This window comes from Dioscorea cayenensis, chromosome 14 (genome assembly GCF_009730915.1).
Source record: "Dioscorea cayenensis subsp. rotundata cultivar TDr96_F1 chromosome 14, TDr96_F1_v2_PseudoChromosome.rev07_lg8_w22 25.fasta, whole genome shotgun sequence".
Taxonomy (NCBI): domain Eukaryota; kingdom Viridiplantae; phylum Streptophyta; class Magnoliopsida; order Dioscoreales; family Dioscoreaceae; genus Dioscorea; species Dioscorea cayenensis.
This window is the reverse complement of record NC_052484.1, coordinates 19,083,918-19,111,870: the sequence shown is the minus strand read 5'-3', so window position 1 is coordinate 19,111,870 and position 27,953 is coordinate 19,083,918. Positions and strand designations below refer to the sequence as shown.

General features: G+C 31.6%; 3 protein-coding genes across 3 annotated transcripts in view; 2 read left to right on the top strand and 1 right to left on the bottom strand.

The window, feature by feature from the left end:
• Nucleotides 1-5: 5 nt before the first annotated feature.
• LOC120275986 (dehydrodolichyl diphosphate synthase 6-like) lies at nucleotides 6-1,046 on the bottom strand. The gene has a single exon (XM_039282726.1). The coding sequence runs from the start codon at nucleotides 937-939 to the stop codon at nucleotides 88-90; it is 852 nt and encodes a 283-aa protein (XP_039138660.1). The 5' UTR covers nucleotides 940-1,046; the 3' UTR covers nucleotides 6-87.
• A 6,548-nt stretch (nucleotides 1,047-7,594) lies between these two features.
• On the top strand, nucleotides 7,595-13,098 carry LOC120275458 (probable galacturonosyltransferase 3). Its single transcript, XM_039282032.1, has 6 exons — nucleotides 7,595-7,664; nucleotides 8,665-8,741; nucleotides 9,533-9,593; nucleotides 9,945-10,276; nucleotides 10,375-11,293; nucleotides 12,097-13,098. The coding sequence occupies exons 1-6, from the start codon at nucleotides 7,605-7,607 to the stop codon at nucleotides 12,370-12,372; spliced, it is 1,725 nt and encodes a 574-aa protein (XP_039137966.1). The 5' UTR covers nucleotides 7,595-7,604; the 3' UTR covers nucleotides 12,373-13,098.
• Nucleotides 13,099-20,221: 7,123 nt separating this feature from the next.
• LOC120276224 overlaps nucleotides 20,222-27,953 on the top strand; it is a 22,302-nt gene continuing 14,570 nt past the window's right edge. The window contains 11 exon segments of the mRNA XM_039282946.1: nucleotides 20,222-20,357; nucleotides 21,034-21,113; nucleotides 21,323-21,422; nucleotides 21,751-21,858; nucleotides 22,572-22,688; nucleotides 22,984-23,134; nucleotides 23,975-24,222; nucleotides 24,588-24,779; nucleotides 26,478-26,554; nucleotides 26,700-26,817; nucleotides 27,149-27,232. Coding sequence (XP_039138880.1) covers nucleotides 20,292-20,357; nucleotides 21,034-21,113; nucleotides 21,323-21,422; nucleotides 21,751-21,858; nucleotides 22,572-22,688; nucleotides 22,984-23,134; nucleotides 23,975-24,222; nucleotides 24,588-24,779; nucleotides 26,478-26,554; nucleotides 26,700-26,817; nucleotides 27,149-27,232 — 1,341 coding nt within the window. The 5' untranslated portion in view covers nucleotides 20,222-20,291.

Sequence of the window (27,953 nt, the reverse complement as noted above, 5' to 3'; positions counted from 1 at the left end):
TGTTTGCTGATCATAAACAAATATATAGATCAATATTACTTAATTAATCCAAAAAAATAAAACATCAATAAAACCTTAATTTCAAGATTATTGTTTCTTAATTCTCTCCAAATAAGAAAACCTCCTCTGATACTTAAGCACAGCCCAAACAAGATGCCTCAGAGAGATCTCAGGCCAAAGACAAGAAGGAGCATAAAGAAGACAACCTTTTGTTTGCCATAAAAGAAAGTTACTCAACCTTGTCTCCCCTGAAGTCCTCACTAGTATATCAGGATCTGGATAACCACCAAAATACATATTCTTCTCCAAATCCACCACCTTTATCATCATCCCATCATCATCATCTTCATCACGTACCTCCATGCATGATCTCTCAATCCCATGCACAATCTCATCCGTTGAAGTGTAAGCAATAGAAACCAGTAAAACAAGCTGGTCATTCTTCTCAGTGGTCTTCATCAGCTTCTTTGCAGCTTCTCTCACTGACTCATCCAACAACTCCAATTTCCCAATGAACTCAATCCTGATCCCTAGTTTATCAGCCATGCTTTTGTCTTCAACCAATGCATCCATCTTCTCCTTGATGAGCCTCATCAGAAGCTGAACTTCTTCGGCTTTTCTCCTAAAGTTATCGATACTGAAGGCGTAGACGGTGACATACTGAAACTTCATTTCATGCACGTAATTGAGGATTGTCATGAGGTTACAGAATCCTCTTTCATGGCCTTCTCCTTCAGTGAGGTTCCACTTCTTGCCGTATCTTCGGTTACCGTCTAGAATAAAGGCGATGTGTTTCGGCATTGGGCCAAAGGAGAGAACTTTGAATAAGAACTTTCTGAGAAAACCATGGATGTTGTTTGAGAGCTTGATGGGAAGAAGCTGGACTAGTTTCTTATCCATTCGGAAGTTCATGCAACGTAGGAAGGGATAGGGGAACATATATTAATTTGGTGTAGGTGTAGGTGATGCTTTTTGCATTGCATGAGAATATTAATGAATAGCTAGGTTTTTCCTATCTAGGGTTTTGTGATCTTTGTTGATTGTAGTTAATTTATAGAGAGCATGCATGGTTTGATTAGTTAATTTGTAGGGCTTGCACAGTCTTTGCATGGGCAAGAAAGAGTGAAATGTTACTGGTTGTTGTAGGGTTTGGTTAGGGTTGTGTCTTGTGTGTGACTTTTGTTTTAGGTTGGAGGATTTTTATGAAAATGTATTATTGACTTTTATTTTGTGATTCCACTAGCTAGGTTGCACTACATGTATCTTGCTAGAATATATATATATAAGCTTAATTTAAATAGGAATTTAGACTAATTTATAAAATTAATGTTAGTTTTGCGCCCTTGTTGCCAAAGTATGGGAAAGAATTATTATTATTATTATTTATAAAATATGGACGAGTCCGATCGATGAGGGATGTGCATATGCGTAAAGATGATACTTCAACATGCTTGTGCTTTTAACGTGTATGAGTTGAGGTTTGAATCCGCTTCCTCAATAAGAATAAAACACCCTACTTAATAAACCAAAAATCCGTTGGTCAGAAAAGAAGCAGTCTTTCTAATAAAACAAAAATAACATTTAAATTTTACAAAATAAAAGAACTAAAAAAAATTAAATAAATTTGGTAACTTAAAAAAAAAAAGCATGAAATATCTGAAGACTAATAAATTAATAATTCATTTATTTGATTAGCTAACAAATATGACATCAAATATATATATATATATATTGCATTTCAACTAGAAATACAGAATTCTTTCTAGGAATTATGGCTGGCCTCAAGGGCCTCCCCTTTGGCTTAGTTTTGGTATTGGAGCAGGTGGAGTATACGGAGGAGTTGGGTGGATGCCAACACGTCCTCCTAACATATTCTTCAATTTTCCATCTTTAAAATTTTAAAAAATAAACTATTAGTCTACAAGAGGATAATCATAATTAAACAACTGTATTTAAGACTTCAAAACAAGTGCAAAATTGAAAGAGCTTACCTTCAGTTGGTGCTTTACTCAAGTTGATGATGAAGGGCAGCATGAGAAGGATCAACAGTAGAAATTTTATGAATGAGAGCTGCATGTTTCTCTTAGTCTCACTTGAGAACAATATTAGCAACTGAGATAACTCTTGGCTTAACATATATTTATATATATATAGCCAAAGAAACCTTCATTAATTCATGAAAATGATGACATTGATAAGCCCCACTTGTTAATTTTGTAGTTCCCAATTTTCAAATCAAAAGACTTTGTTTGTGGAAATATTCATCTTGACTCAAGTCCACGGTGAAAAGAGAGTTTCTAGAAAATAATTGGGATTGGACAGGGAGACCATATGTGGACTTGGAGGGTAGAATTGGTATTGGAGGGGAACTGAGGAGAGCAGTTTGAGGTTTTTATTAAAGGAGTATTGTAAGATTCGAAAATTAGAACTAGGATATTATCCTAAGAAATTGATGAGTAATAAATTTTAATTTGGGGGAAAAATTAAAATAAAACTAATTTCAAAATTATGGTATCATATGAAATATATAATTTATAATTAAAATCATCGGCTCAAAACACTGATACTTTTGAAGAATATTGATTGGGTTTCTTTCTAAATAATAGCTGATATGGAGATTTATTTTTTAAATTTGAAGATAGAAGTCTATTTAATAAATAGGTAGCATAATGACATGCAAAAATTCGTAAAGTGGATGGTAAGGAAGGTTGGCGTAACAAATTTTTGGTAGTTTTAATAATTTAACTATTTCTTCCTTTAGAAGAGTGTAAGATATGGTGAGAGCAAATAATAAATGCTAAAAGAATGAATATAAAGGTTTAAGGCCCTTAAATTCACCACCACAATCAACATAAAAAAGTAGTGTAAGATATGGTGTCAAATAAATGATGGAATTTTGAAAAGATTATGTTTGTTATAAAAAAAAGTAGGACCAAATAGAGGAGGGTTACAATAAAATAAATAAAAATTAATGCTAAAATATAAATGATACACAGATATTAATTATATAATTTTTTTTAAAATAATTACGGTAAAAACAACTATAAAGATTGAAAAAATACAGCATCACAAATACATCTAACCAAACACTGGATTTGACTCTCCTGGTTTTTTAAATACAAGAATTTGTAAATACAAATCTACTGCATTTTCAATTACATCTAACCAAACACCCCCTAAAATGATATGGAAAAAACTACTGCTCTACCTTATACTAGAAAAAATAATAACTCTCAAAAATATATTTTTTTACTCCCACTATTTGATTTCTCTCACTTCTTCACCCTCACTTTTCTCATTCCCCAAATTAAAAGGCAGCTCTTACAAGTTACACCAACCCAGCCGCCACTTTTGACAACTTTTACTTTATTTTAATTTTTTTTAATGGGCACCAATAGATTTGCAGTTTTGCACAATTGTTTAAGCACAAGATGGATTAAGTTGGTGGTTTTGTGAGAGGATTTGGTGAGCCATTAATGTTTTTTAATTGGTGGCATTGTTTTTGACTGACAAGGAAAAAGACACACGACGTTAGTAACCCAGTTCGGCATCCACTCATCTATGTCTGGGGGAGCCAAATCAGGAGATAAACAATCCACTAAAAGAGATAAAAATACATGAGTACAAACACTTGTCACTTACACTCTCAAAACAATAAAGATCACTACCCTCTCTAGATTGTTTAATGTTCACACACTCTCCTCCACGAGTCACACTTACAATCTATGAGCAAGGTAGCTTATAGAGACGTCTTAAGACTCTCAACATCATAAATATAGCACATACCTCTTTTAGAATCTCCGCGGCTACTAATTTAAAAATCTTCTGAAATTAGCTGTTGCAACTTCTGTTATAACATATATAAGTTGCAACATGGCCCTGACTGCTGACTTGACTGAGTTCTGGTTACGTTGCGGACGACCTTAAGACCTATCAACCTCCCGGTCATGCTTAGTCCGAGTCGATGCAGCCAAATCTCCCGATCCCGACAGCCGGCAACTACCCTACCACCTCAGTTTCTCATCACGCAGTTCCCTCGCAAGGGGCGCACGTCCTTGTGTGTCTTCATGGAACTTGCCAAACTAAGTCTTCAACCTTCCAAGTTTGGTCTTCAAAGATTCTTCAAACTTGATCTTCAATTCACCCATGGTTCTCAAATCTTGCCCTTAATAGACTTCAATCAAGCTTCATCAAGGTCTCTTCAAAACATACCATCGATAGTTCTTCAATCATACCATTGATAGGTATTTCTTCAATTAAGCTCCATCCATATTTAGTCTTCAATCAAATCACCTAAATATGGTCTTGATATGATCTTGTCTTCAAGTTGTAATATATTACCAAAAATAACTCCACCAAGATATTCAAAATATTTTTTCTCCAAGTTATAGACATACTAAAAATAGTTCCACCAAAATCTTCAAGATGTTTTGCCTTGCAAGCCAAGTCTCCTTGCCATATCACCATGCTTTTCATATCATCAATTATGCCTTGTCACCATGGTTACTACGTCATCTTGCCTTGGTGTCAAATCATGGCAATTAAATAGTGTGGTTGCACTAACAACTATAAAACCAACTATATTTTGTAAAGTTATTAATAAAAATGACATGATATAATTTTTAATCTATAGAAAGAGTGGGTGATTTATAGATCCCATAAATTACTGAAAAAAACTTGCAAAGGTTTAGAACTTGACAAAGTACGTTTAATAAGGGAGATGGACGGCAAGATTTCAATCTATATAGCCCATCTTTAATTTATTCTGTCCTTGCACAGAGAGAGCTCCTATTGTAGATCAATATTCTTTCATGCATTAAAAAATTTTAGTAAGAAATTAAGGATTCATCAGAGGTGAGATTATCATAACAAAAATTTAGAAATAGTGATTAGATTTCCTTTTAATTATGACAAGTGCACATAAAGTATTAGACAAAAAGATTTGTACCAGAATACGTTGCACTGCAGGAGTTGTACATGACACTATGACAGCACTGTAATCAATTAATATATGTTGAGACCTTCTGAGCTTCATGTTTGAGATGAGCTCATTATCAATGAGTTTATCAATCAATATATTTTATAAGAGACTGATGACTCTCTTGCATGAATGACAACGGATATTTTATAGATGAAATGTCATGGGCTGGGAACTATTCAGATGAACGTTAAGCTTAATTCCGGTGAAGCTCCTGTAACTCACAGGTTTCTTGTTATATACAGTTACTGTACTGTTTATGAGAGAGAAAGCTTGTTTCTCTATAGATATATAAGAACTCACCGACTTCATTCAATATTCATTGATTAATTAAACTTAGCTTTAAAAGGAAACATACAAGCTACTATATACTTTTTTAATGCATGACTGACTACTCATCACATGCAAGTAACCATAGCTAACATGACTCCACTTACTTGACTCGAGTTCACTCTTCATTGTGGAGCTTTCTTTTCATCAATGGCACAATACTGATTTTCATACAGTTTTCTTTAAATCTCTGCAGTTCTTAAACCTAGTTGCTTCAGTCCAATCAGAAGAACAGGATTTTGTTTGAGTGTTAACACCAGAGGTTCGTTCAGACAATGACTTATATACTTAGCAAGAATTACATCATTCTGTATATAGTAGCTCTATAATATCCATTATTTGTTTCATTGAGCATTAATTTGTGCGTTTGTTCATGGCTTTCCCCTTCACGTACGTACTGAGGTTCCATTTCTTGTTGTATCTTCTGTTACCGTCTAGAAAAAATTAAGGTGATGTGTTTTGGCATTGGACCGAATTAAGGAGAGGACTTTGAAGATGAACCTACTGAGAGAACCATGCATGGATGTTGTATATATGAGAGCTTGATGGGAAGAAGGTGGACTCATTTGGAAGTTCATGCAACTTAGGAGAGGGGATATATAGGGGATAGGGGATCAGATATATTTGGTGTAAGTACAGATGCTTCTTGAATTGCAGGAGAATATTAATTAATTATAGGTTTTAATTAAGGTTTTGACCTGTTGATTGTAATTTATCACGCATTGTTTGATTAGTTAATTTGTAGGTTTTGCAGAGTCTTTGCATGGGCAAGAACGAGTGAAATTACTGGGTGTTGTAGGGTCTGGTTAGGATTGTGTCTTATATATGTATTGTTTTAGGTTGGAGGTATGCATTATTAACTTTTTATTTTGTGTTATCTCCTAGGTTGCTAGAATAATCCCTTCAAACTTATTCTTAAAAAGAAAATAATTTAAATTAATTTATATAAAATTTTGTTTTGCCCTTGTTCTGAATGGACTAGCTAGGAAAGATCATTCTTCCCTATAAAACAAAAATAACATTATAGTTTTAGGGAAACAAACAAGACTAAAAAGTGTTTTTTAAAAAAAACAACTAAAAAAAGTAAATTAAAAAATAATTAATAATAAAAAATAAATGAATGCAACATGAAAATATTCAGAGATTAATAAATAATTAATTTATTTGATTAGCAAGCAAAAAAAAAACAACAAATAAGATATTTATATTATAATTAAACTAGCAAATTTATAATTTCTTAATATCATTTGAGTATTAGAGAAACAAAAAAAATAATAATCAAAAAGTAAATTAAAAAATAATTAATAATAAAAAAAAATAAATGATTGCAACATGAGAATATTCAGAGACTAATAAATAAATAATTTATTTATTTGATTAGCTAACAAACAAACATCAAATAAGATATTTATATTATAATTAAACTAAAAAATTTAGAATTTCTTAATAAATTATGGGTTGGCTTGGATTTGAGTTCGATTTCCTGTTGGAGGAGGTGGGCAGATACCATTGTGCATTATTTTTTAAATTGTCATTTTTAAAAAACAAAATAAAAAAAAAAAGTTAAACTATTAGTCTCAACAGGATAAGTTACCTTTTTAAACATTTCAAAGCAAGTAAAAATATATGATAAAACTCACTTTGAATTTGTGTTCTAGAATTATTTTCATTTACAGGGTAAGAGCGCATGATATATTTAGAATGTATGTATACATTTAATGATTTGTGCATTTTATCAAAAAAAATAAATTATGATATAAATTTTTTTAAATAGACTTGGTAAAAATAAAATTTATATTTATTAATTACTTAAAACATTTTTTTTGAAGTATTGTTTAACTATAATTAAGTACACAAATATATATTGAGCTTTATTATCCTGTGCTTGCCAAGGAAATAGCAAACCAATAGTTGTTTATGTAAAAGATAAATAACTAAAATAATCAATAAATAATTGATGCCTTGCTTAAATATTTGAGAAAATTAATGAATATTATTTCAAATAACTTGTTTTTGGTTTTATTTTATTAATTTTTAAATTTGGAAATATCAAAACAGAGCTAAGACTAATTAAATCTTGACCGTCAATCAACTTCATCAACCTGGGCCGAGTTCCCGCCAAATGAAACAGAGTGACAGCTGTACAGGAAATCCTGACCGTCAGTACTGCATAGCGATCAAAGATAAACGGCTGTGATGGCCCAACCAGCAAGCCCGCAAGCAAGCATGGCACTATAAAAACCCCCCCAATAGAGCTTCTCCTCCGTTCCATCTCTCACTCTTGCGAGCTGCGATCATGGCGTTCTACTCCAAATTCTTCTCGAGCTTTGGGATTCTCCTTGTTCTCTCCTCTCAGGCAATGTATCTCTGATATCATTTCTTCATTTTGTTGATTAATCGCATGGAAATCATTTGATTCAATGTTGGTCATGATCGATGATCAGGATCGATGGTTTGGGGTTCTAATTTTAGGATTTCGGCTGGGAATTTTTATCTCTGTAATTGATTTTTCCTTTCTCTTCTTCGTTTTCTTGATCTGATTTGGAATCCGTAAGCTTCTCTTCGTTGCTTTTGTGATCGTCTTAGCATTCGTGGATGATATATATAATCTTCATTTTTCTTTGTTGAATCTTATTATCTTCTTTTTGGAGGTAATTAGATGACAATATTGGATAAGTGTTTGTTCTATTTTTTAGTTCTTGTATGTTTTTTTTTTTGTGGTTATGGAGCATGTGTGTGTTGGTTCTAGCGAAAATGCCCAAAACTTACATTATTTTGGCCGTCTTTTTGCTTGTTAATGGCGTCTTGAAGCTTGGACCGTTGTTAGTGTGATGAGTTCATGGATCTTATCTGCTCATGTTAGTTTGAGTTGTTTGATGAGCCATCAAGAATTATATATAAAACCTTGTAAATGCCACTGTAATCGGGATTTTAGTGTTTTAGAAGCAATTTTCATTTTCTTTGATCATTTTGAGCTGTTTTCAGATCCTCTCAGTTCATCCTGAATCATTTTTGTTGATGCTGGCATTCTCTTTTATAATCTATTGTTCATTCTAATCTGATTGCTGCTTCTGATTCGTTTCGCATTTCTTTTTCAATTTCAGTTTTCAAGAAACAAAATCCTAGATAGTTGTCGGTTTTGACTTTTTTGAACTGAATTGTTGTGAGCTGGTTTTATATTGCATATTATTATATGGATCTTTCACTGCACGCTAGTTTGTAGGCTTCCTTATTGATTATATCCTTTATATATGGAGACATTAATTTAATAATTATGCATGCAAGCATTTGAACGACAGCTTTCTTTTCATCAATTGTGCATTACTGATTCAGAGTTTTCTTTAAATTTTCTGCAGTTCTTAAACCTAGTTGGTTCAGTCCAATCAGATGAACGGGATTCTGTTTTAGTGTCAGCACCACAGGTTCCGGCAATGTATGACCAGTACTAACCAATTCATTCTCTGGAGCTTACTTAGCAAGAACTACATTGGCCATTCTGTATTACTTTTATAATATTCACTATTTCTTTCATTGAGCTTAGTGTGGTCATCTTCCAACTTCTTGCAACACAACTTACTGATTACGTAATCCATTTGAACTCGTGGTTTTATCATAAGGTTCTATTATTCAGTCTGAGTTGCCAATTACATTTTCCATGCTTGGTATCATTCCTATAGTTAAGCAATAGTAAACGCAGTTATCTTCCATCCATTAGGTAAAGCATGCAATGCTCAAGCACCTTTTCTAGCAAGTGTTTGAGCTAGCTGATACACGTATAATGATGTTCACATTTGATTTTCATTAATTCAGAGAATTAGTAAATTGTTTTTTTTTAGTTATCTATTTGTTCATCATATATCATTGTATGATACTAAAATTTTGGCAAAGGTTTAGCTTGTAGAACACCTATTTAAATGAGAAAAGTCTGGGAAAGAAATAATTAATATGGATCTTGCATTTCTGATATGTTTTCTGCTGTTCTTGTAGAAGTAATCTGAATTTCTCTTCTTGAAAATATATTTGACAAGATTATCTTATATATTTTGTGTTGTATTAATTGTCCAACTGCAAAACTTCTGAATGTATTAAGGCCTGTTCTTTGGGAAGACCATCAGCATTAAGATTTTAATTTGGTGATTCTTCACCTTGTTTAAATCTCTTTCTTTTTTTTCTTTTTTTTGTGAAAGGGATCCTGTTTAAATCTAATTTACATTTATGGTCCAGCCAGAGCAGGCATGAAGACTACCAGCATCTGCTGGATTGCCAATCATGTGATGACCCACAGGTGTGAAATTTTCGTTTTGTATCCCTTTGACTTTGCTAAAATAGTTGCGTCATGGCTTTGTTCCTTTGTTTCTTAAGTAGTTTGAAAACAGTATATGATTGTAGTTTCAAACTTTCAATAAACTGCCTCTTGCACATTTGCTTATTATGTCAGAATTATTTATGTTCATAGAGTCCATGCCTTCAGCTCTGGGATAAAATGCCTCCAAACAAAAGGTTGCATGATTTCTTCAGAAAGATTGATTTACAAAAATGTATACAAAAATTCAAATAGCCAAATGAAGCATAAATCTCTAGCTTTTTCAAAGTTTGTTACTCAGAATAATGCATGTCATGCTTGTAATGTTACCAGCAACCGCAAAAGATGAAGAGCATGGAGGGGTCTTCTGACTTGAGAACAGATAGTGTAGTCACTGAGCTGGGGAAGGTAGTGGCTGTCAAGCTCTCAACACAGTTCAACAAAATCACTGGGCAAAACTACAGCATATGGAGAAGAGAATTTGATAACTCTCACTCTGATTCTCTTTTGAGACACATGAAAGATCAGATTATAGTAGCTAGGGTGTATCATAACATTGCTCGCTCCAAGAAAATATCAAAACTCACTGGTTTGCTGTCAAAGCATATTAAACAAAGTGAGCGCGAGGTTGGTGAAGCAAATTCAGATTTTGAACTGCACCCAAGGTAAGTCATTTGTCATCTTCTTTCAATTCTACATTGCACCTTCTTTAACTCCTAGCCTTTTATGAAAATGATCAACACCCTCCCCCTATCTTAATCAGTGCTTTTGCAAAGGCCAAAGAAATGGAACTTGCTTTAATGCTGGCTAAAAGAGAGATACATGACTGTAATAAAGTAACAAGGCAGCTAAGGGCTATGCTTGAGTCTTCAGAAGAGTTTATTAGTGTTGAGAAGAAGAGAAGATCTTTTTTACTTCAGCTCGCTTCAAAGACAATAGCTAAACCTCTTCACTGTCTTCCCATGCAGCTTACAACTGATTACTTCTTGAATGACCATTATGACAAAGAGCCAACGAACATGGACAAACTTGTAGACCCTTCCTGCTATCACTATGCTATATTCTCAGATAATGTACTTGCGACATCAGTGGTTGTTAACTCTACTATAGCACATGCCCGAGATCCTAATAAGCATGTGTTTCATATAGTCACAAACAGACTGAACTTTGCAGCTATGAAGATGTGGTTCCTTATCCATCCTCTGCTTGCCACAGTGCATGTGCAGAATATTGATGATTTCCACTGGTTTAATTCATCTTATAGTCCAGTTCTTAACCAGCTTGATTCTTTGATCAGGAATGAAGTAAATTATCCAGCTTTTCTTTCTTATGGAAGAAAATATATCAAATATAGGAACCCAAAGTACCTGTCTATGCTTAATCATTTAAGGTTTTACCTGCCAGAGGTGTATCCAAAGCTGGATAAGATTCTGTTTCTTGATGATGATGTTGTGGTTCAAAAGGATCTGACACCTCTCTGGTCAATTGACATGAAAGGTATGGTAAATGCTGCAGTAGAGATCAACCACAGATTTGATGCATATCTTGACTTCTCAAAATCAATAGTCTCTGAGAACTTTGATCCACATGCTTATGCATGGGCTTTTGGGATGAATGTCTTTGACTTGAAGGAGTGGAAGAAAAGGAACCTCACTGGAGTATATCATCTCTGGCAAGTTTTGGTAAGTAACTTTCTCTGTTCCTTTGGTTTCTTTTTGGTGCCTCATATGATTCCTACTCTGATGCTACTCATAGTTTATTCACTACCTTTTTAGGGGTTTGTTTGAAATAGTACCCAATGGGAATAGATTTCTCCTATTTAGTACCGTACTGGATAAAGATGTGGTATTATTAGTTTTTTTTAATTGCCTCCAGTTGAGATATAACGATCTTTGCACAACTTGAAACTAATCATGCATATATTAAGTTTCTGTGTGCGTGTGTGTGGGCTCGTGTGTATGTTTAACATTAAAAGGCACTGATATGATAAGATAATTGTGACAGCCAAGAGGATTCAATACCAAGAGCCATTAGTGATACATATCACCTTTTAGTTTTCTAATGTTTCAATCTGTTACCAAAGACTTACTTTTGAATGCAAATATCTTATGTTTATTGCACTGAAATAAGTATGAGAAATGATAGATCTTCCAAAACAATGGCCTGTAAGAAGAAAGTTGTGTGGCTACTCAAGTAGATTCATTTACTTTATGTATTTTAATAGAAAAGTAAAAGTTTATAGATAGCAAAATTTTAATGATGATGAAGATGATGATTATGAAAAATTCTGCATTCTGTTATTGGAATTAACATATAATGTTGCAAATTTCCTGCAATGATTATTTAAAAAACAAGAAGATAATTCCCGCAATAATATCAATCCTGTTTGCAATTACTTGAAGCATTCCTTTCATATCAATCTTGTATTCATTTGAAGCCTTCATATGCCATATTTTAATTGTTTCCTTTTCTTTCCTCCTATTAGAACAAAGACCAGAATCTCTGGAAGCTTGGTTCACTGCCTCCAGGTTTGATAACATTCAACAATCTCATCCATCCTTTGGACCAAACTTGGCACGTTCTGGGCCTTGGTTACAATCCCATTCTTAATCTCTCCAAGATTGAGGAGTCTGCAGTCATTCACTACAATGGGAATTACAAACCATGGTTGGATCTCGCTATCCCTAAGTACAAACCCTACTGGTCCAAGTTTATTGACATTGATGACCAATACATTCAGTCATGCAACTTCCACCTATAACACTGCACATACACAGAAATTGGTATAGCATCTCATTTGATCTCTTTCAATTGTGCTGTCAGCACTGTATTCAAAACAAATGGAATGAATGACTAAACCTTGCACTTCTACTGATGATCTGGCATTCAATTGCACCTCATATATGATTTCAAATTATTATCTCCAGCCATTGCTTTGTACTATTTTCAGGTACTGCAATCCTGTTCTCAATTTACTGTCACATTTTTTGGCGCACATGATAGCGTTTACTATTTTCAGTAAGGCGAAGTCTTTATTAGTGCTTGCAAATAACGTGTGGATTCATCTAAATATTGTGTTTTGGTTTGAACTTGCAGCACCTATCCATTTAAATGCTGATAAAAGGTTCAGCAGCTGCCCTCTGTGTAAAGGTACACACTTCTCAGCACTTGTTTAATAGCTATGATGATGAAAAAAATTTATGATAACATTGATTGATGGATCATTTACGAATGAAGCATCACCAATAAGCCTGACCATCATTTAACTCCACCGCTTTGGATTGAATGCTTCTTTGGCCATCTTGAAGGTGCCTTTGTGAATTTTTTAGTGACCACTTGCTAGGAAATCAATCAATTCATGCTGCCCATTTCCTTAAACTAGGCCCACTCTCAAGCATGTTTTCAATTAGTATTAAGACTATGTCATCCATTGAGTTCAGATTGAGTAGAGGAGAAAAAGAAAGTAAACCATGTTTAAAGGTTTGCTTGGCCCTGGTTTTCTGTTATATGTATATAATCTAGTTTTAAGTTTTTATTAAAAATTTGATTATTTATTTAATTAAAACATAAGTCAGTTATTTTGTTTTAATAGAGAACAATTTTTAAATTTTTTTATAAAGCAATTACCTACTAGGCTTCTCAAATGAGCTAAGCTGGTGTCAATTATCTTAGATGATGATATAGGTGATTTCAAGAAAAAATTAATTATTATATTATCAAAAAAACCTACATGGGTATAGTTTATATAAATAATATTAAAATTTTTAAAAAAAAAAGTTCTTATATTTGCTTTCCGCTGTTCCTGAATAGGGATGATACTGTTGGCGGTAAAACAAAATTATTTTGGGAAATATAATGACATAATTTGAAGTAAATATTTTAAGTCTCAATTTAAAATAGTATTTTTTTTAAAATAATAGTTTTAGAAATATATTTTTCTCTTCCAAATTCATTGGTGTTTTAATATATAGTGTTAATTTTATCATTTTTTTTTCAAAATAATTATATCATATTATTAAATTCTCAGAGTATAAAATTCTTTAATTATCAACGACATCTTACTCTATTGGCACCAAGTCTTTTATGTAAAAATGTTCGTGTCTTCCTGATGAGGCGAGTCTGCGAGGGCCAGATGTATTGAGGTATTATTAACTCCACATTTATACACGTTGTTGACTTGATTTATTTATTTTATAAGAAAATAAAAAAAAATAAAAAAAGCTTGTTTATCATCTGTGTAACATAGGTCTTTACAATAATAGAATATATTTTATTTTATTTTATTATGACTTATTAATATTTATAAAAAATAATAGTAGGAAAATAGACGAATAACACCTCTATGCCTCTCTAAAAAGTTGATTTCACTAGGTATCTCAAAAATCATAAGCAGATGATGCTTGCTGGTGAGGTATTTAATATATCTATATATATATATAATATATATATATATATATCTATATGTTCTAATGACAATGTTCGGTGAGATTAAACCAAAAGAACTAATTCCTTTATTGCGACGAGCCACGCCTGTTTGTTGTTTAGCAAGCATACATCACCATCGTCATCTAGTGATGTTCCATTAAGCTGTCCTTTTTAAAATTTCTTTGCTTTTTCTTGCGCAGATGGCACCACAATGTGTCAATGTTTGTTGAAGTTAATTAAGTGATCAGGAAGGAGGTGGGCATGAATGGCTCCACTGGTGCGGCTAATCATATTGCTCACTTCCCTTTGTTCACATTCAACCAAGTGCAAGTCTAAAGCAGCGTTCAGATTCATAAATCAGATCTCATCAGAAAAGGCCCTTCTTTAAGAGGTTTGGGTGTTTTTTTGCTTATCATCCATAACAATCTCACTCAAAACTATTTAGGGTTGACAATTAAATCAGGAAAAAAAAATGATATCTAGAAAATGAAAAAACAGAAATTTATATTAAAAAAAATTATTAAAAAAATACTGTGGTAATGGTTGAACAGTTAGGTTTTAATTTCTATAAATATGGTTAGGACATAAATAAGGTGTGTGCATGTCATTATCTTAAAAAATTCTAAAAAAAATATTGAATGGAGTGAGGATTGATTACTTATTATAAAAACATAAAAATATAAAAATAATTGATACAGAATATAAGAAATATTGATATAAATGTGAACAAGCTATAAATTCTCAACCATTGTTATAAAGTAGTTAAGTTTTAGAGATTTCATTTGGAAATAAAAATAAATTATTCTTTTTTTTATTGTAGGATAGCAGATATATAAAAATTAAGCATTCATTATGGTAAAAAAAATAAATTAAAAAAATTAAAAGTAGAGAAATTTTTTTTTTATGATGGTTAAGTTTTTCTTTAAAAAATCAATATTTATTTAATGGCAATTTAAGATTCATTGGTGTCGATGCTCTAAAATTAAAAGATGAAATTAGACATATTCTAAGATTAAGGACTACCATCACCCTATAGTGTCCTTTTAACCTCTTTTCTTTTCTTTTTTTTTTTAAAATAAAAGTTTGAATATAGAACTAGAAAATTAATGCTAAAAAGTTGATGATTAATTAACAAAGCTAGAGAGGACAGCGACCACAGAAGAAAACGATGTTTTTTCATTGACCATGATGAACAGTGCATAATTATTATCATTTTTCCTCAAAGCCGTTGATAGCCCCTTAAATCATGTCCTTGTTTTGATTATTTTTAATATAAAAATATTTTTCTTTATTCACATATATATATATATATATATATATATCTACCAATTTATTAGGGCATCTTTAGTAGGTATTTCATTAAACTTTTACTTATTAAACTATCTCCCATAATAATTATACTATAAAATGGGATTCATAAAATACTTACGCATTAAACTATTTCTCATTAATATTTTATACCATAAAATGGGTCTAGAAGCCATATAAAAAATTTGATTGGTTGACATTTGGATAAAAATGAGAAAAATTTTGTGAGGTGAGATAATTTTATGAGTTTTGAGGATAATTTTGGAAGTTTTGCATATTTAGTGGGAAGAAAGAATATGGAAAATTTTGAAAATTATTTAGAAAATTCGGAGCTTGAGAAGATGGAGGAGTATTTTTATCCATAATATAATTGAAAATTCGAAGATGAAGAAGTGGAGAAGAATGTAAGTTTTGCTAAAGTATGTGCGTGTATTTATAAAGGTAAAATAAAATTTTAAGAATTAAAAAATTAGAAAATTTTTTTAAAAGAGAGCAGTTTTTTTTTTTTTTGGACAACTTACCTTTCAGTAATTTGATATAAAGTTAACTAACATTGACAGAAATGACCCTCAGTTTTTTAAGTGGAAACACAAATATTAAATAAAAAATTAACATATTATGTGAAAATTATGTGGTTATACGTAAATACATAATTTTAAATAAAAATAATAATTATTAAGCATATTGTAAATAAGATAGAATCAACTGAGCAGCGACGGAAAATAAAGTGTTAAAAAAAAAGTTATTTGAAAAATTTAAATATCAAATTAGTTGTTTGAAAAGTTTGAAATTTTCACGGGTTAAAAGTAAATTTTACTTTTTTTTAAATCAAAATATTTATCATTTTTTACAAAATCTTGCTTTTTTTTCATAAAAGGTTTATAAAATAATATCCATACTTTTAAGATATATATATATATATATATGGATTTAGGTTTGGCGCCGGAGTAGAATGATTGTGTGGGCGTGGCTCAGGGATGATGTTCATCAGCATCATTACTCTGCCGATCAATCATTACCAGACGCCGGAAAATGCTCATATTCTTTCTATATTTAATATTAAATATTCCTCTTCTCAATTCCCACGCTTGCATGCTTTCCCTTTTTTCCACTGTTCATGGTTTGCCACCCAATCACCTGTTATGAAAAAGAATGCTTAACAAATATTTATTTGATTATTAAAAAAATTTAAAATTTAGAATTCATGTTTAAGCATTTTTTCATTAAAAAAAAATTGGGGTTTAGTCGGTTTATTAGAAAGTTAGGAACCCATTTTTTTTTTTATCTAAATATATCACAAGCCATGAAGTGTTTACTTTTGCTTTGGAGGAGGAGTTTTTTTGGGAGTGAGTTTTTAAGTTGCTTTTCAGACATCTAGAAAAAAGTCATTTGAATATTAAAAATTATTATTATTTATATTAACTAGAGTCACTAAAATTTAAAAATAAAAAATAAATATTATCTCGTGATACGTGGCAAAAATAGTAAAAATAATTACCGTGTTTTTAATGGATTTCATAAAAACTTGGTAAAAGTTTTTTTTTTTTTTTGGGTATATTCTGGTAAAAGAAATTAAATTTATAATATTTCAAAAATTGCCGCCACATGAATCATGGCATTATTGACCTAAAAGCTAGAACATTATTTAATAGCAAACCTTAATGAAAGGTTAATTAAGAGTATAATTATCTTGTAATTAGTGTTTACTATTAAATGATCAATTTGTATGTGACTTTTTTGCTAGGCCGTTATAATTTAGTGTTTATTTCTCACTGGTTTTCTTTTGCTGTTTTTTTAAAATAAGAAATTTGATTTGCGCATAATTTGACTTGAGAATTTCATAATATTTGATTAAAAAACCATGCTTGACTTACATTAGTATATGATAGGTATGATGTTTAATTAGATGATGACATATGAGCTCTATAATTTAGTGTTAATATCTCAACTTGAATGAATAATTTCATATTTGTTTGATTTTAATTGAATTAGTAATATTTATAATAATAATTTACTTACCAAATATAAACCAATTTTGATTTTTTTAAGAAATAATTTTGAAAATTGATTCAAGTTGTACATAACACAGTTAGGTTCAGGTGGTTGAAGGGTGTTCTCTATAATTTTATTTGTTTATTTATTTTTTATAATAGCTGACAATTATGGTAGTTTATCAACCATTTAAAAACTCATTAATTTGACTACTTATGAGTTCTTCAATTTTATGAGAGTACATTTAAAAAAAAATCATAATATTTAGTATATTTGAAATAAAGATATTTTTCATATGATTATATATATAATTTGGTTTGTAGAATAATCTTTGTCTATTATTAATGTCTAGTTAAGTAAAGGATGGATTAGAATTAGAATTAAGATTAAAGACGTAAGAATAAGTTAAGTCTATGTGCTGATTGATACTTTATTATAAAAGATCTTTTAAGTTTAATAAAATCATGTATGACATAGTCAAACTAATGGCAGAATATAATATTTGATTTATTGATTGCTTTTAGTCTTTATATAAGATCACCATCATAATTAAATAATTTTCCAACAAAAATTAATATGTTAAATGATAGTAAAATTTGAAATTAGTGGTTTAAAGTTGTATATGGCATGGTGAGGTTTTCCAACAAACTGATCCATCAAACTCGGACCACATGAAAATCACCAAAAATTTAAAAATCCATATAATTTCAATAAAATAAATAAATGAAGATCAGTGACAAGTGGAGAAAAAAATAATAATTACTTGTTTGTTTAGTTATCACTTATCACTACTTAAGTCACCTATTTTTTAATTATTAAATAGACATTATTTTCAGTAAACATCGATTGTTAAGTAGTGTCCTAAAGGGACTTTTGTGTTTTTTTTAATAAAAATCATTACAAAAAATATATTTTAAAACATTTTTTTAACCTTTTGAATTTATTGATGTCATGTCCCCTATTACGTAAGATATTTTATTTTAGAAAAAATTCAAAATAAATCTCAAAATTCTAATATTATGTATTTGATTTTATAAATAAAGTGAAAGCACAATACAAACCACTGAATGAGTACAATACAACTTCTTAATTTTTTGCTATTAAATCATAGTATAAGAATTAAAAGTATATAACAATTTAAAAATAGAATTATTTAAATTTAAAATTTAAAATTAAAATTATTATATTGCCAAGTGATTAGGGTGTTGTGATAGTATGATTTAATTTATTTATATATTAATCTATTTATTCTATTTATCTATCTATTTGTTTGTTTGTTTTTTAAGGATTAAAATTTGAATAATAATTTTTTTTTTTTTTGGGTGGATTGAAGGTTTTTAAAATCATGTTGTGTTTAAATCTAAGTTGATTTTCTAATTTATTACTATGGTTGTTAGGTTTTTTTTTCTTGTGGAATTTAATTAGATTTTTATAAAATATTGTTGTAATTTTTTTATTATAAAAAAATAAAAATAGTGAAAAAATATATATTTTTTAATTTTACTATTTTTTTCTGTTCTTATACAAATTAAACATTAAACAATAAAAAAAATTTATATTATCCAACGAACATCAAACATAAAACAATAAACACTTGTGCTATATTTACAAACCACTTGTAATGTATTATATTATTTTTTTACGGTTCTGATTTTTCTAAAGCCAATGGAAAATAAAGGGTAGGTTAGAATTTTCAGGGATAGGGTCTAGGCTAGATTTCTCACCTAGCAGTGTTGTGGGACCCACAGTAGTCATAGCTGTCATAGCGAATGAAAAATATTATAATGATCATCCCTCACTACTCAGTAATCGAATCGCAAGATCGTGACCATCTGATCCTGACTCTAAAATGTGGGACCCGCTTCCTCCATTTAAAAAGTTCAAATAAAAAGTTCTTTTAGAATTTTAAGAAATCTCATATAATTATTTTTTAATCTTTTTTTATATCGGAAAGATTTTTTTATTTTTTTATTTTTATTTTTATTTTTTGGAAATACCTCCATCTCTGTATTTTTTTATTTATAATTTTGTATCTGTTTAATTTAGTTATTGTTTTCTCAAATTCGGTATGGAGAATTTGAGGGGTTTTTTTTTTTGAAAAATTAAGAAGTTTGAGGGGTGCTTTTAGAAATTTACAAAAAAGAATGGGTCTTTTCCATTCATATACCCTGAAAAATAATTAAAATTTTCTTTATACTATTGAAAAGAACTATTTCCATAATTGTCTTCCAATTTTTTAAATGTAGTTTTCACATTCGTGAAGGAAACTTTAGAAACCACTAGTTTTAGCAACTTTTGTTTTCAAAAAAATATATAAACAAATAGCTATTTTCAGATGTCTAAATAATAAATATCTTTTGAAAGTTACAGGGAATATTTAAGGGAATTTGTAAATATGAGTGGATTCAGGGACATAATTATAAAATCCTTAAAAAAAAGCAAGCCTTTGAAGGTGTTACCTTTTCAAATACCTCCCTGAATTTTATTTAATTCTATACACCTCCCTTAGTAATGTTTCACGGAAGAATACCTTATTTAATCCTTCTAATATAATGAATCTGTCATTTTGGTCTTTTTAATATGATTTGTTTTTTAAAATTTTTTTTATTTTAATATTTAAGACTTCTTAAAAGACAAATTATATTAGATAAAGGGACTTAATTTTTTTTAAATATTAAAATAAATTTTTTTTTTAAAAACAAATCATAACGGGATAAAAAAATCGACTATATTAGAAGAACTAAATCAAGTACTCTAATTATTTTCACATAGATTGTGTGTGTAAATATGAGGATTTTAGGGAGGTTTTTGCAAACCCGGGAGAAAAAGTATGAGCGGTTTGCCCGCGTGTATATAAAACACTAATCCCATCTTCTCCACAACAGCTTTGACTCCATTCTCGTCTTCACTCCATCTCCATCCCTCTCTCTCGCTGTGGATTCCTTCTTGGCTCTGATGATTGGGAAATCTCTCCAATGGCGGCTTGTTATCGGCGCGTTTTATCTCCTACAGGCGGGATCAGTAGATTTTTCTTTCCCTTTTGTTGTATTTTTGTGTTTTTTTCCATGTTAATTTTGGTTTTCTTGGATGATTTTTGTTTTTAGATTAGGATTTGATTGGTGGTAAGCGGATGGTTTTCTTGTTGATTTTTTGATTGTTTTGGTATTGTAATAATGTTGTTCTTGTGCTGGGGTTTTGGAGGCATTTGATTTGAGGTGAAGTTTTGTGGTTTTTGTGTTTTGTGGTCGTTTTGTGTGTGTGTGTGTGTGCGTGTGTGTGTGTGTGTGTGTGTGTGTGTGTGTGTGGATACTGTGGAGTGATTTTCTTGTTTTTTGTGTTTTGTTCTTGTGGTGTTCTTGATCGTGCTGGTGGATGTTATAGAAGTGTGCTTCTGCTTTTGATTTATACTTTTGTGCTGTTGATTGATTGGGTTTCTTTGATATGATTTTTCTAGAAATAATTGTTTTCTCTTTCAGAAAGTACTTTCTATTTTGAATAAGTTATTTCATATGTTTTTGATTTGTTTTTATGGTTTTCATTGATTACATCTTGATTCGTAATGGGGTGAAGTTAATATTGTTCTTTGCTTCAAATCTTAAAAAAACAAAACAAAAGAAAAGCCAAAAAAAAAAAAAAAATTACTATTAGGGAATTTTTTTAATTTTTTTTCCTGACTTCCATATCTCAATTCACACAGGCAATTGTTCTTACCAGTCCAGTCTCTGCTGTGGAGCCCCACTCACATCCTCCACGTATGCTGGCTACCGCTACTTCAGAGTAATAACATATTACCCTATATGGAATATGTTGTATTTATGAAAATGAACGCAAGTTAATGGCCTCAATCTCAACTTGGCCTTGTGACTTAAATGGTCATAACAGAAACTGGCTTCCTTTTCTTTGGGTTCCTTTTAAGCAAATGTTTTTGGATAGAATATCCTAACATATTCACTTGGTATTTGACTAGTGTTTCACTATTTTCTCAGGAAGAAGTATGCCCCGGGATATTGCTCAATGTATGGTATTTGTGGTCAGCGCAGTGATGGGAAGGTTTTGAATTGCCCAAATAATACCCAATCTGTAAAGGTCATTAATGAACCTTCCTGATTGTTAGTAGAATTTTTTATGCTTCTGTTTGTTAAGGTATCCTGATAATGTTAAGCTCAGTGACATGTCATATTCCATGATTTACCAAGGTAAATTTTGATATGTTTTTTCTTGCAGTCATTGAATGATTCTTCCTACCTGATATTGTAATTGTTCTGCTGTATGACTTGCTGTTCATTCAACTCCTCTATTTGCTAAACTTATATATTTGCTTTTATTAGTTCCTTAAGCATTATTATTTTCTGAAATTGTATAGACACAGGCAGAGCTGCTTGGATAATCTAATTAATTTATTTTGTCCTTTCAGCCAGATGCATTACTTTCTTCAAAGATTCAAAACTTATGCCCGACAATTACTGGAAACATATGCTGCTCACAGGAGCAATTTGATACCTTACGTAGTCAAGTCCAGCAAGTGAGACGTGTTATTCTGTCATTGTTACTTTTACATTTCTCATTATCATAGGACGGCATTTTTTTTATCTGTTATCACTGGTGTGCTAGGTAGTTTTATATGCAACTGTGTAAGGATGTTGGTAAATGCCTACTTGATGGTCTCAATTTCTATAATTTGTTATCATTTACCTGATAAGGTGAGTAATCATTCATTATGCATTTATTTAGTGTTTTCCTTGTCAAAGATATGTAGCATTATTGTTGGATCTTCTTATTTGTGATTCAGTAAACAAATGTGTGAGGATTCTCTACCCAATCATCAGTGAAACTGTTATTGACTTACCTTAATCTAGTTTATGCATTTTTAGTTCTCAATGTGGCCTAACAAATATTTTTACGGAAGGCATTCAGCATGCTGCATATTGCATATCTACCATGTGCCCCTCGATCACTTGCATGTGTAGAGCTCTCTCGTAGAGGTACAAAGTAATGCATAAAATTAAATATTTGCATTTGTTTCAGATAGCCATGTGATATCCAGTAATCTTTGAAGAATTGTCTCATAAATGACATGTGTAACCCATCCTATACTTGACACTAATATTTGTTTATGCATCTAACAGAATTACATAGATTCTTTAGCTTATATATATATGTGTGTGTGTGTGTGTGTGTACCAATCATTTATCATTGTCTTTTGGCTACTTATGTGCTCATGTCATTTATGTTTAGGCAGTTCCTTTGCTTGTGGGATGCCCAGCTTGCTTGAGGAACTTTTTAAATCTTTTTTGTGAACTGTCATGCTCTCCAGATCAAAGCCTTTTCATCAATGTCACCTCTGTCAGTAAGGTTAATTTTTTAAATTTTCAGTAATTATAGTTTTTGAGTTACGTGAAGCAACTTCTGGTGTTGTGTTTCCTTTATGGGGATTTTCAGATAAATACACCATTTATGATATTTTTATATGCTTAACTAACTCTTGTTCTTTATAATTATTCTTACTAGATACTTGGTATACTTGGGGAAAAAATGGTTTTAGGTTTTTATTTTTCATTTTTTCCTAGCCCATAATTATTTAGATTGTATCAATTCTGATTTTTGATTTTAGATTTTGCAATAGTTATAAGTTAATCTTATTTCGTAGGTAAACAATAGCTTGGCTGTTGATGGCATTGATTTGTATGCGACGAGCACATATGGTGAAGAGTTATTCAACTCTTGCAAGGATGTAAAATTTGGTACATTGAACACTCGTGTCATGGACTTTGTTGGCGGGGGTGCACAAAATTATGAAGGTGAGAGATGTGACAGGTTTAGTAATATCTTCCACCTTTTTCTCTAGTTGTATAGTTTGAGCTACAGGTGTGAGATCCTATTTGGTTTAAATCTGAAGGTTTCCCTCAGTAAATGTGTGTTTCTTCATTGGGAAGTTTGCCAAGGGGGTCTTCTTTCTGCCTCCTCTATGATATATTTCCTGTTTTAAATCTCTCACATGAGATGGGGATTGAAAGTTGAACTTGATAATTCATCTCCTGTTTTCAATCCTTGTTTTTTTGTTGGATTCCTTTTTTTTTTTTTTGCCTCTTTTTGTTGCATATTTTTTTTTCTTACTATGCAGTACATTGTCTCATGTTTTAAGGGTTAAATATTGGAAAGGAGTTACTGAAGTTTGTGAGATGTGAGGCTTAGCAGTGTTAAAACATTTCCTTCAGCATGGAATTGTTGATTTTGATTACTGGTTTAGCACTGCTGTTAAATTTATTTCTTGAAGTCTTGAACATATGAAGAGAAAGTAGATATGTTTAAGTGGTGATTGTAGGGCAGGTGGCAACAAAATTTTATAACAAGAGTTGAAAGTGCTAAAGGATTTGCTATTGCATAGATTTTCTGACATTTTTTTTTTGGGATTAGCACTGATGTTGATATCCTTACTAGGACACATGAGGGAAAAGAAGTTCATACGCAACTAGTAGTTGCACTATTTTGAAAATGCTGTATGTTTTATTATGCTTATTGTAGATGACATCGTCAAATGTTTCTATGCTGTCCTTTTGCATCTTTTGCCATTTTTCTGTCTCCACCATTTACGTAGTGTTTTGGTTAAGATTTTAATAAGATTTTTCTTCTCCTGGTAGACTGGTTTGCGTTTCTTGGTCGTCGAGCTAATCTTAACGAGGCTGGTTCACCATATGCAATTACATTTCGTCCAAATATTTCTGACTCATCAGGAATGAAGCCCATGAATTCAACTGTTTATTCCTGTGGTGACCCTTCACTGGGTTGTTCTTGTGGTGATTGTTCCTCATCTTCTTTATGCACAGAAAATAAGTTACCAGTCCCTCAAGAGAAACATTCTTGTTTCATAAGAATCGGTTCTTTGAAGGTAATGTGGAGCTTGATAGAGGTTCCACTGTCTCAGTACATATTGCTGCAGTATGCTCTTATATTCTTATTCTATATCATTGTACTAGCATGAGGATCCACCCTTCACACATAAATTGCTAGTCAACTATAATTGGTTTGAAAAAGATGATAAATTACTAATGTGAGTTCTCCTTTAATTAAGACAAGGGTATTTTATGGTTGCTCATTACCCTTTATCTGTCGGTGTGGCTTTAGGAAATCTTTGGTCAGACATTCTCGGGATGCTTGGTTGGGTTGTCAAACTTTTGTGAATTTAGGTGGTCTTTTTAATTTCGGTTTATATTGATGTTCATAATAATTGTGTTGTATTATTAAACTCTGCAGATCAAGTGTATTGTCTTTTCTCTGGGAATTGTGTATATTGCCTTGATTTCTGCAATTTTTGGATGGGGAATTATTCATCTAAGGAGGAAAAAAACAGGTCCCTCATCAAAGACAAAACCTTTGTTGAATGTCATGGATGAAACTGAGCTCCCTTCAATTAATAATCAAGAACAATCTGCTCAACCTATTCAGGTAAGAAGTGCTTCGTCATTTAATTAATGCATTAGGGTTATGGTCTCCTTTCAATATTCCAATGGGCATTTGTTTGATGATGTGCTCAGTGCTCTATTAAGTTTGCTACTCTTCCTATTTCAGTGCAAATGCTCAATATTGGATTTAATTTTGCATGTGCATTTTTCTTATGATTTCTTTCTTCATGATTGTTTGCAGTAACCATAAATTGTGGTTTAGGCTGGAGTTAACACCTGATAGCCAGTGCTAGGCAATATTCGTTATTTAATTTCCATCTTTTTTTTTCTTATTTATCAGTTCTCAATGATCTTTGAGATGTCCATATATATATATATATACTATATCGATAGTTTTTTTTATAATTTCTTATAACTTTTAATCTCTCTTTGGCAATTGTTTTAATAAGTTATGTGGCATGATTTTTGATAAAAGAACTGACCTGATGAATATTGGTTGCAAAGACAGTCATTTACAAGTAGAAAACTGTGTATAGTGCGGACAAAGTTTGAAGAAATGTTCTAGTTTCAGCTTTGCTTTGTACTTTGCCTGCAACTATTGATGGCCTGAATTTCTTGGCAGTGCAAAACTTGGGTGCTTTTAATAAATTGATGATACCTATAATAAGCATGGTCAATTGGGATGTTACCAACCCCGTTGATATTTGAATAATTTTGGACTTGAAATTGTCAGAAAGAAACTTTTATGCTAGCTAGGGCTTTTAACCTAATTATCTTCTCAAGATTTTGCACATGGTGAATGAAGTGAGCTAGGACATATTTAATGCAATTGAACTGGCAAGAGATTTTAGGATAGAGATGACTAGGAAAATGAGCAATATCTCCTTGTCTTACTGGGTTGAAATGTCAAATAACCTTAATATGAGGCGATACCAAACATCACGTGAGCAAGCAGCAGAAGTGGAGGGAAACAAAAGAAAAGGATTTTCTTGGTCTATATCTTTGTTTGTATTTTCTATAGTTCCGTGGAGTTGAATTCTTGTTTTTGTTTGAAACTTGTACCATATGGATGGAATGGAGAGAGTGTGTTGGTGAAAATATGGATTTCTTACTTTCCTGTAAAAAGTCCACATACTGAACAAGTTTGGCTACATCTCTTTATAAAGATTTTTTTCCCTTACCAATAGCATACATGGTGAAAGACGCATAAAAAACTAACGGGTATTTTCTAAGATCTAAGCAAAGGATAAACATCTAATTTGAGGGTTTTGGGTTGAACTCAACAGCTGAACAGCTTCTCTTAAGCATTCCATTTCCTTTTTTTCCACTGGCTGTATCCTACTTAGGTGTAGTTTGGTGTTTCTATATTAGTTGCTCAATGCCAATGAATAAACATCTACATGAGGTTTACTAGCTGCTTTCATGCCTTAAGGTTATTGTGCTATCCCTTGCTTTTCTCAAAAAGTTTATAGCCAAAACATATGTTCCAATCCCTAGCCTCTGTAAGTTGGAAATTGGGTATTTGCTGGCATGAAAATTTATCCATTCATTTAAAAGCCTTGCCTATTGTTTAGATGAGGCTTGGATGGTGATGTTTATGGTGTCTCTAGGTCTACAGGTGGTGATTACATACCCTTGTCAGCTAATTTCACCCACGTTTTGTTTGCCAGTGCTCAAGCCTGCTGTTTGATGTTTGTTGCTAGATTTGTTCTATCATAATAAAGTTTCTTTTGAATTTCAGATATCTGGGGGGGTTCCTCCGGTATCCAGAGATGCTCAATTTTCCATTGTTCAGGGTTATTTATCAAAACTGTTCAGGTACTCTCTTGTTTTTTCCCCATTTCTTTTTTGTTTTTTTTTACAAAAATGGAAATCTAGCTTACTATTACTCTGCATGATGCATATGCAACTCGCAGCTGGACATAATTTTCCTGTTCGGCTAAGTTTTTTAATGCCTTTGCAGGAAATATGGGAGTTTTGTTTCTAGAAATCCTACTCTGGTTCTTTGTTCATCAATTGTGCTTCCTCTTCTGTTATGCATAGGTTTAATTCGTTTTAAGGTGGAAACACGACCGGAGAAGGTCTGATCACTAAGCTTTATTTGTGATTCTTTACTGTTAACAAATAAAATAGGTTTAATATTTTCTGGATTTGTCCAATATGCAATACATTACAAATTTGATCCTTTCAATGCAAGTTGGAAATGCCCAACGATTCATTGCCAGAGTTAATTGACAAGACCTAATTTACTTGCAACACTTATTCTTGAAGAGATACCCATCATTCAGTAGTTATGCTTATTATTCAGATGAATGCCATTATATTTTCAGATGTCTCTTAGATTTGAACCGTTCTTTTGCAAATGCATTAGTAAAGCTCTGTTGTGGTGTCTTTCACTTTGTGCTGATGCAGCTATGGGTCAGTCCGGGTAGCAAAGCTGCAGAGGAAAAATACTATTTTGACCACCATCTTGCACCTTTCTATAGAATTGAACAGGTACGTTTTCTCTTCAATCATGCATTTTTTGCGTGGGTGTTATTTAATCTCTTTGATAGCTCGGTTTTTATTTGTCAGATATCATTATCACTTCCAATGTTTTCATTAACTTTGGGTCTTTTATTCTTCTTTGCATTGCCCTGTTGTGACCAGAAACCCCTTTGTCATGCCATTATTTGAGCCTGCATGCATATCATTAACTGCCCTTGTAGACTTAAGAAATGCTTTATCTTTTCTCAAAGCCTGCCATATGACTTTTACGTGTAGTTTAATATGTGGGTTTTGTTATAGTCTATTTATGCCAAATGAAAATTGTATCCTCTTTATAAATTGTTGTTGTTGTTTTTCCCTTTTTCTTTTACTTTGTTTTTCTGGTTTAATGAGAAGATAAGATTTTCTGTAGACCTTCCCGCTCAAATTTTAATTTTGTCTTCTCTTGGTATCATTTTTTACACCTTTTTTTATGATCAAGCAAAAAGCTTTTGCTTGTCTTACGTTGCCTTTAAGAACTTGTCCATGAGATTGGTCAACAACTTCATTCTAGTCAGATGCAAAGAAAACCATGAAACCGAGCAAAGCAAAGAAGAAGAGAATCAGAAGTGCGTTGATGGATCCCCAAACTCAAAAGTTGTCTTCAAATTACAAAAAATAGAAGCCTCCACACTGAGAGAATTATGGGGCGGGTTAGTTACCAGGATAACTTCTAAAAAGAACGCTACCT